General features: G+C 36.7%; 1 protein-coding gene across 1 annotated transcript in view; it reads right to left on the bottom strand.

The window, feature by feature from the left end:
• The window catches only part of LOC107674675 (voltage-dependent T-type calcium channel subunit alpha-1H-like), a 98535-nt gene that overhangs the window by 12930 nt on the left and 76110 nt on the right, over positions 1-9495 (bottom strand). Inside the window, exons 12-25 of the mRNA XM_016468738.1 lie at positions 8174-8359; positions 7845-7962; positions 6801-6956; positions 5256-5343; positions 4701-4909; positions 3317-3694; positions 1781-1881; positions 1557-1674; positions 1375-1443; positions 1106-1290; positions 655-781; positions 446-571; positions 128-217; positions 3-34 (exon numbers count right to left, since the gene is read on the bottom strand). Of these exons, the coding sequence (XP_016324224.1) occupies positions 3-34; positions 128-217; positions 446-571; positions 655-781; positions 1106-1290; positions 1375-1443; positions 1557-1674; positions 1781-1881; positions 3317-3694; positions 4701-4909; positions 5256-5343; positions 6801-6956; positions 7845-7962; positions 8174-8359 (1983 nt within the window). The remainder of the gene's footprint in view (positions 1-2; positions 35-127; positions 218-445; positions 572-654; positions 782-1105; positions 1291-1374; positions 1444-1556; positions 1675-1780; positions 1882-3316; positions 3695-4700; positions 4910-5255; positions 5344-6800; positions 6957-7844; positions 7963-8173; positions 8360-9495) is intronic.

Below are 9495 nucleotides of genomic sequence, written 5' to 3' on the forward strand. Positions count from 1 at the left end.
AGAGGAGCATCCAGGGGTTGTGATTGCGCTCAGGCTGTAGGCGTGTAGGACAGGAAGATAGAGGACACATCCATCATATGACAAATTAGGAAAGTCATGTGCCAGAATGAGCAAAGCAGATCCAAACCTGCATGTCCACCCCGACAGCGTCCAACCCGTCATACATTATATTGACCCATCCGTCCTTACAGGAAAGCACGAACAGCGACATGAGAGCCTGCAGAAGAGAGACACGTGCCGGCAAAACCATCATTCATTCAGTGCAGTTACAGGGCTCGTAATGACAATCTGGGAATCATTTCAACCATATTACAGCAGAAATCGTTTTCCTGAAGTCCTATAAAAATGAAAAGGCAACATGACCTTACTTTTTCACTCAGCCGATCGCTTTATTATGCTTCAATGTGTCCAAACCAATGAATAATGTCTAGTGAATAACACTTACCTGTCCCAAGTTGTCAAAGTTGTACTTTCTCCGAATCCATTTGTAGTTTGCTTGAATACAATCAAACTTATAGGTGATGTTTTTGGTATCGCCACCTTCACAATGGTAAAACTTCCCTTTGAAGAGCTGTAATTCATAACATCGCTACTGCGTTATCTGAAAATCCCTCACATTTCTGTTGAAAAGTATGTTGCATCTGAAGCAATTACCTGAACTCCAAGAATGCCAAAGACAATAAAGAAGGCACAGCAGATAAGCACAATGTTCCCAATGGGCCTCAGGGACGTTATTAGCGTTTCCACCACCAGTTTCAGTCCAGGAGCGCGACTAATCACTCTATTTATGTGAAAAAACAAAGACACAACCTATTTAAACCTGTTTGGATTCCAGGAGCATTTATGTAATGGTACAATTGTCTGAGTGATCTTTAAGATCGATAAACCGCTGCTTAGTCTTACGTCTAAAATAATTCAAGCATAACAGACTTCATTTCGCAAAGCTTTAGTTGAATCGGTAAGATTTTAACGTGTAGACTTGGGAGATAATGCAACCACATAATTAACCTTCAGTTTATTCCTTAACTGGAGCAATGACCATTTAGCAGATTTCATTGATTGCTTGAGCCTCAGACAGGCGCGTTGTGACCTTTCGCTGGCTCACCTCAGCGGCCGCAGAGTTCTCAGCAGACGAAGAACCCTCAGGATGCCAAGGATTCGGTTTCCACCAGAGGAGGCCAGGGAGACCAGAATGTCAACGAGAGAGACAAAGACCAGCACCCCATCCAGAACATTCCAGGTGCTCTTCAGATAACTGTGCTTCCCAGCACAGAAGCCGAGGGCCACCACCTTTAACACAAGCCATATCATGTGTGTGAGAGTGTTTTGTGGAAAGAATATTCCTTATATAGAGAGAAAAGGCCTAAATCATACCTTCACAGTCATTTCAGCAACAAAAATCACAGTGAAAACATAATTGGAGATACTGAGGAACATTCGCTCCTGAAATGAAAAAAAAAAAAAAACGAAAGGACATGCTGTATCGTACATCCAGTAAGCATGACATCAGCAAATATTAGATGCAAATGGCCTTGATTACATTTAAGCAAACTTACAGATGGCTGAATAGTGGGTCTTTCCAGAGCAATGGTAATGCAGTTTAGGAAGATAAATACCAAGACTATATGATCAAACAACTTGTGAGAAATTAACCTTTGACACATCACCCGAAACCTAGGAAAGAATTGTATAACAAAATTGCAGTACAAAAAATGAATGTGAAACTTTGAAAGGAAGGCAGTAGTTGGTCAACAGTTGTTTGGAGACAGCAAATACTTACCTGTTCTGAGGAGAGAACAGATAAAGGGACCAGTCTTCATGATCTTTACACCACTTAGGTTTATATGCTTCAAACGTCCTCTTGAGACGGAAACAGAAGCTCTATAACACACAAGAGAGAGGAACTACAGATAATTACTACAGCATTAAACACTAACTACAGCATTGTCAGGAGTTTAAAGTGTTTAGGGTAGATACGATCCTCTGCTTATAAACATTACGCTAATGGTTTCGATTCAGTATATCAATAAAGAAGGATTTGAATGGATGCATGTTTCAATTTGATGAATTACCATTTTGTAGACCTATTTTGCAAATGTGTTTTCTGCAATATACATTTTGCACAATTAAAATCCTTTTAGTCTAAACGTCTAATTGATTTGCCAGGTACTTGGTTAGAAAGATGGATTAACTTGAAGAAATTACACCATGAAGCAGAGCTGTAATTATGTGGATGGTAATACAATTGTGGGAAATCATTATAAAAACATTTCCAACTAACTTCCACTTGTTCATATGAAGCACTGACACTTTTATGCAGTTTTTATGGACATTTTTATGTACTCAATTATCTAAATTATGCAGTTTCAGTTAACACCATGCATGCACCTTTCAAACAACTGAAAGTTGTTGTTTTTTAACAGCTCAGTAGTGACTCCATGATGCATATCTCAAATTTCCTTTGCAAGAAATAAAATAATTTCAGGAACAGCTTACGAACACAAAAGACAACAATGTATTTTTACATTTTTTAAATATTTATTCATTTAGCAGATGCTTCATGTAGCGACTTATTGTTCATAAGTTCGGAGTTGTTAAGAATTTTTATGTTTTTAAAATGCTCTCACCAAGGATGTATTTATTTGATCGTAAATCAAACAGTAAAAACAGTAATATTGTGAAATATCATTACAATTTAAAATAAAAAATCTATTTTCTATATTACTTTTCTATTTTAATATATTTTAAAATGTATTTTTTCCTGTGATGTATAGCTGACTTTCTAAAGCAGCCATTACTATGCTGCTCAAGAAACATTTTTTATTATCAATGTTGAAAAAATGTGTGTAAAAACCATGATATATTATTTTTCGGGATTCCTTGTTGAATACAAAGGTCAAAAGTTTTTTGTTTTTGTCTTTCAAAAAAAAAAAATGTTTTGAAGTTTACTATTTTCTAAAATATGTTAAAAATAATAATAATAAAGACTGAGTAGTTGTGCATGTCCAGACTGGTTGTGTATGTTGTTTGTATGCAGGCCTGTATTGTAGCCCTGTTGTTTCTGTTTATTTCATAGCACTTGAAAGTCAATTTCAAGACGAGGCCTCTTGAGTGGGCAGATATCATCACACTGACACCAATAAAGGTCACTTTTCACCCACCAAGAAAAACAATTACTGCCTTCAGACTGAGGTGCTGAAACAATTACAGCATGACAATTAGTCTCCTCACAAGACAAACCCCTGGGAAGACATGTTTGAAAAACAAGTCAGCATTGCCTGACTGTAACGAACAACAGCATTAAGCCATGACTTACATCATCCATGTCCTCCTCTGCAATGGAGTCTTGTTTGCTGAGGTTGGTGGACAGGTCGGTGGGCAGGTGCAGGCTTCTTCCATTGCAGTCATGGTAGTTTCCCAGTGAGTTGAAGTTGGGGGTTTGGGGCAGTTCAGGGATATCTAGAGAGCTGGGATGCTGCAGTGAGCCCCCACTGATACTGGCCAGCTTCTCACCCTCCAAGTGTTCGTCCTCAAAGCTGCCCCTGCCCTCCCCAGACAGCAGAGACTCCCTCTCTCCAGACGTGTCCTTCCTTTTCAAACTCGGCGCCCGTCCTAAGCTGTTCCAGCTTGACCTGCGGCTGCCCCAGTTACTTCCTGAGCCACGGGGGTGGCATGGAGACCTTCTTGGGCTAGTCTGGGATAGTAAAGGAAAATATATTTTCCTAGTAAGATGTTGCAGTGACTACGTTACACATATTGCTTGTTACTGCAATTAAGTACTACAGTCAGGGGCATTTCTAGCCTTTCATTAGTACTGGGTCACATCGAATAGTGTCCCTATATTTTGATACTCTTTTGACAATGTTTTGCATATAAATTGACTTCACCTGAAGTACAGAGTTGTTTACAAGCTGTACGCACAAAAAAGCTGCTTTGTCACTGACAAACAATATTAGACATTTGCAAGTTTTGTTTTCTACAGTGGATTTAAGGTAAATATCCACCTCATCCATTTTTTTAATGTAATCCCTTACTATTTTGGAGAGAGAAACTGCTGCCCGTGTCTAGTGATGCCCCTGACTACAGTTAAATAAATAGCAATGAACAATTAAAAAATACAAAATGACATTTCTGCATTTTCATTTCTGCATTTGACAGACACTTTTAAAGAGACATTACATTCAAGGTCGGAGTCAGTGACAAACAAGAGTGTCCACAATGAAGAAAATACTTTAAAAACATGTGCCACATTTGCAAAAATGTCTTCTTTGTATTTATGTTGGTTTCATATTGTTTTGAAAAGCATACCACTTTCAGGAAAGGTTTACATTTAATGAATATAAAAATGTGGTGCAACTATCTAGCAGAAAGTGATATCATGTTGTCTTTACACCCTGAATATGTTGTATTAAGTGTACACATATTAATCATGTTTTAAAATATGTTTAAAATATATTCTACAATACTTTGTCGAGGTAAAAATATTGTAGAAAGTAAAATATCATGAATTATGAATGAATAAATATCGTACAACATGACATTTCACAACCTGAGCTAACCTATGTCATAAAATGATAAATGATGACTTCACTTCCTGTTTTATGTTCTTTTTTCAACTACTGTACGCTCAAGCAATCTATATGTGATGTCACTGTAATGGACACCTGATAGTAATCTGACAGCTGATTTTTTTTTCTTACCAGAGATTTTTGATCAAAAGCATTTGGATCGATTGAGATGCCACTGCCTCGCCTGGACTCGGTCAAACCAAACACTGACTCGGGGCCGAGCGAGCTCTTCGGAGTGGGCATGGGGGTGGCAGCAGTGCGCATGATGATTGGAGGGGGCAAAGTGCCTCGAGGATCCACATGCCCATTCGCTGACATCATCAGAGAGTACATCTTCAACTCTATTGGTGGAAGTAAAAGGAGTTATTCGATGAAAGTCATCACCATCCAGTAAATAAAATTAAAGGGATTATCCATGAATGACAAAGTAGTAAAGGTAAATGGAAGAAGGACACATAAATAGGGCATTTTTTCCCAGTAGATTCATATATGTGAAATGGATTCGCGGTGACTATAATGTGGCTCTAGAGGACCACTGCCCTCTTTAATGGGGTCTGCAATGAACTTAACTATATGCCTGAATGAATGGGCTAAGAATAGGAGAAATCTATGTAGTGTAAAAAGTGTGCATGAAAGTCATTTTACATGTTACCTGGCAATAACATGTTATGTGTTAAAGGAAGTAACCTGTAGCTTGTAATTCCCCCAGCTTCTCCTCCTCTTCAAAGTTCACTGACCGCTTTTCCTCATCTGCATCTGACCTGTTAGCATCTCCCTGCAAAACACAAGAGCTTTCTGTGGACAGCGCACAGTATTTCAGTAACCGCTCAGCTCACTAAAGTGTTATTCAGGGTGCACTGAAGCCAAACAGGAGCCGTTCTCTCAGAGGACGTCGGCCTCTGGCATCAACAACACACTGCTCTTCACTCAGTCACAGCCTGCTGTGCATACAGACAGCTGTGGTGCCCTTATCAGTACTCTGCTACCCTGTTAGACCTCAATTGTGGTTAGGGTTGTGTAAAGTTGGTGTTTGTTTTAGTCTTTGCAGGTTTACACCTACTAATAACAAGTTCACAATTCACACAGTTCCCAGTATGACAGATGGGCCAAACACTGCAGCACTGTATCAGCAATGTAGTTTAACCCCCCAGACTATCTGGAGAAAACAGTTACTTTGTTTACGCACCAACCTGCATCCTTAAGAAGTCAAATTCTGTAAATCCCTGAAGCACAAGTTCAACTTGTGTAGCACAGGTTTACCCTCTTCAGGGTGACTCATTTGCATATTAGCTACAGATTTAGATTTTGAATTAAAATATAATATACAGTATGTTAGATTTAATTCCTATTCAATATTTATTTAATTTCTATTTTGTACATAATATAAAGTTGTGAGGGCTGTGAAAAAATGGCACAAGCTTCTTTGTTGCTTGTTAAGCTAAATTTGAAGTAATGAACACTAAGACTTTCAACTGTAAAATAAATCTTAATTTTTAGCTGTAGATTTAGACATGGAGTTGATTTATTAGTTTATAAGAGATACATGTTATTTTATTACAAAAAATTATTTTTATTAGTAGATGATTTAATTTTTTAAACTTTTTTGAAAGCAGTTAATTGCAGTGCATTCTTTATTTTATTTTTTTACATTTGATGCTTTATTTATTCATTTATTTAAAGTGTTTCCATATTTTAACACTCTTTTGATAATATTTTGGGTATTTGGATATACGTTGGCTCTACCTGCAGTACTGTATGTGCAATAAAAACTTTGTCACAAACAAACAATGGAAGACATTTGCAAGTTGTTTCCTACAGTGGATTTAAGGTAAATATCCACCTCATCAAGTTTATTTCCCTGTCTTTTAAAGTATCTCATTACCATTTAGTATGGGAAACCACCGCATACGATTCAGTGCATGAGTGAACTGTTAAAATGAATCAAACTGAATCATGAACAATTGGAATGTTTGACTGATTAGATCAAAAGGGTCATTCATTTGCAAAGATGATTCTGTTTCGTTCTGACTCTCAACAGCTGATAGAAAACACGTCTTGACTGCCAAAATATTATTTGGAAAAATGATTCTCACGTCAAATACTTATTTTTATGTTGACTACAGTATTTGTGTGAGCAATAAAGTTGAACTCCCCAGACTATCTGGAGAAAGCAACTACTTTGTGCACAGATCTTTAGAAAATAAACAGCTGAAATAGAAGTTTTTTTGTTACCTCTGCCTGAAACCCCTCCACTAAGATGGCCACCAGTAGGTTAAAGAGCACATAATTCCCAAAAGTCATCAGAGCCACAAAGTAAAGAGCCGCCCATGGGGTAGTGGAAGCCATTCCATTATAGAGGACCACGTTCCAGTCTTCCTGGGTCAGAATCTGAAATACAAACGCAAGCAGTTTAAGAAACAATAGAGGACAGAGAACGGCTGAGTAGAGAAAAATCTAGTAATGGATTATTAATAATGTATTAATGAAATGTGCAATAGAGTATTGTTTTGTGCATGTACAGTATTTTCCTGCATCTGAATTACATAGTGGGGAAATGAATACAGAATCTGATGCCAGGTGTCCAATTTGAGTAGTGTTTTGTGATGAGACTGTACAAACTATTCAAAGTTCTACTTCTTACTGAAGTGAAAATAATTATCTGTCCCAGTTTAGCAATTAAGTCTTGTTTTTTTAAACCGCAAAATAATGTTGTGATAATCTAGTGAGAATAGCTGCATACAGATAAAGTGTAGGTTCAGCGACTCAGCTTCATCACAGGAAATTGTGCTAATGCAAGAAATAATGCAGAAATAAGGCTTTCCATTGTAGTGAGCTGCATAGTAGCTACTATTTAACTCAAGATATTGATATGGAGCTAATAAATCGGTTTATGGGATATACAGATATTTAGAATATCCTAAATAACCCTAACCTGAGAGAAATAAGTAATTATTTACGGCACACTGCATTTGATATGTCAATGTCTCAGAGTGATACATTTTGAAAAGTTGAAAATAATGATTTTTCTTATTTTTTCTTATCTGCTATACAGAGTATGTAAAGACAGGTCTACACTGTTTGAGGTCTACACAACTTGGAAATTATTTTTCAGTCATTTTAAAATACTATTTAATTGAGTGTGTTACTTGCTATTTCTTTGTAATTATTTGTGAAATTTACAAGCAATTTCTTAGTGAAAGTTGTTCCTACACCATTTTTTCCCCCAGTGTATGCATAGCTTGACCTCAGCACAGCCAGCACAGTCTCTGTTCTGACCTGAAACACAGTGACAATGGCCCACAGCAGGGAATCAAAGTTTTTCCTGTCTGGAATGGTGTCTCCATTCTCCATTTTCAGGCTGAATTTGCATCCAAAGAGATGCATTCCAAGAATGCTGTATTGACGGTAAAAGAAAAATGAATGGTATAAACATTTAAGTGCATAACTCCAGAATTATATTGATGATAAGACAACACATTTTCAGCACATTACTACTCACAAACTAGAATTAATGTTGCACAGAGTTTTCTAAAGTCAAGATTATAGTCTTGGTGACACTGTGCATGGTTTTATTTGGTTGAATGAGCTGTGGGTGTGGACTGCACCTGAATGTGAAGATGAAAAGCATTAGCAGCATGCAGAACGTTGCCACATTGTCCATGGTCTTCATCAGGACCACCAGCTGTCTGCGCAGTGCAGGGAGGAAGCGCACCAGTTTGAGCACACGCAGGAGACGAAACGTCCTCAGCACTGAAAGACCCCCATCTGCCTGCCCAATGATCTCCCACACACTGTCACAGAAACACATGGTTATATTTAATGTATTTTTATATTTAACAGTTCACATAAAAGTCATTACTTCAAAATTGCTAATAATATTATAATAATAATATATAACTAAAATAATCAATATTGTTTATATAATTGTAGGTTGTTTTAATTTATTTTAACCATTCCATATTTTTAATTTAATAAACACAAAATATTTATACATTTTCAATTTTTTTTTAATTAAAATATTTGATTATACACAATGTTTGGGGCCAAATTGTAATAATATTTAACAATATTACTGTTTTTACTCTATTATTAACCAAATAAATACAGCTTTGGTTAGCACAACAGATTTCTTTCAAACACATTTTAAAATGCATTGCATATTTAGTAAATTTAGTATTTTAATAAGTGTTATATAAGATATAGACACACATAGATGAATAACAGATCTTACCTTATGACTACAATAATCCCATCAAAGATGTTGTAGGGGTTCTTGATATAGCCGAAGATGCCAAAGGCCAGCATTTTGAAGAGCATTTCGAGGACAAACATGCTAGTGAAGACGATGTTGCTAATCTCCAGAATGTTTGTCAGCTCCTCAGGCTGTGAGAGGAAACAGAGCCACACCTCATTACCTTCTGCAGGCCAAAGTCATGCCAAGATACTACTGAGAATACAACATATGAGTGACCTTAATCACTGACCCTCATAATGGCACCTTCACACCCCTTTACTCTCACAACGTCACATGAAACATAATTGTTAATTTTCACACAAACAGCTCCAGAGCTGAGGTTAAACAAGCAAAATAAAACCCAAAGCTTTATATGCAGGGAGGAAGCGCACCAGTTTGAGCACACGCAGGAGACGAAACGTCCTCAGCACTGAAAGACCCCCATCTGCCTGCCCAATGATCTCCCACACACTGTCACAGAAACACATGGTTATATTTAATGTATTTTTATATTTAACAGTTCACATAAAAGTCATTACTTCAAAATTGCTAATAATATTATAATAATAATATATAACTAAAATAATCAATATTGTTTATATTCACTTAAAATCCAATATGTATTTTAAAAAGAAGACCTGCTAATGATTTATATATATATATATATATATATATATATATATATATATATAT

Source organism: Sinocyclocheilus anshuiensis, unplaced genomic scaffold, assembly GCF_001515605.1.
Source record: "Sinocyclocheilus anshuiensis isolate Anshui unplaced genomic scaffold, SAMN03320099.WGS_v1.1 scaffold152, whole genome shotgun sequence".
In the NCBI taxonomy this organism is placed as follows: Eukaryota; Metazoa; Chordata; class Actinopteri; order Cypriniformes; family Cyprinidae; genus Sinocyclocheilus; species Sinocyclocheilus anshuiensis.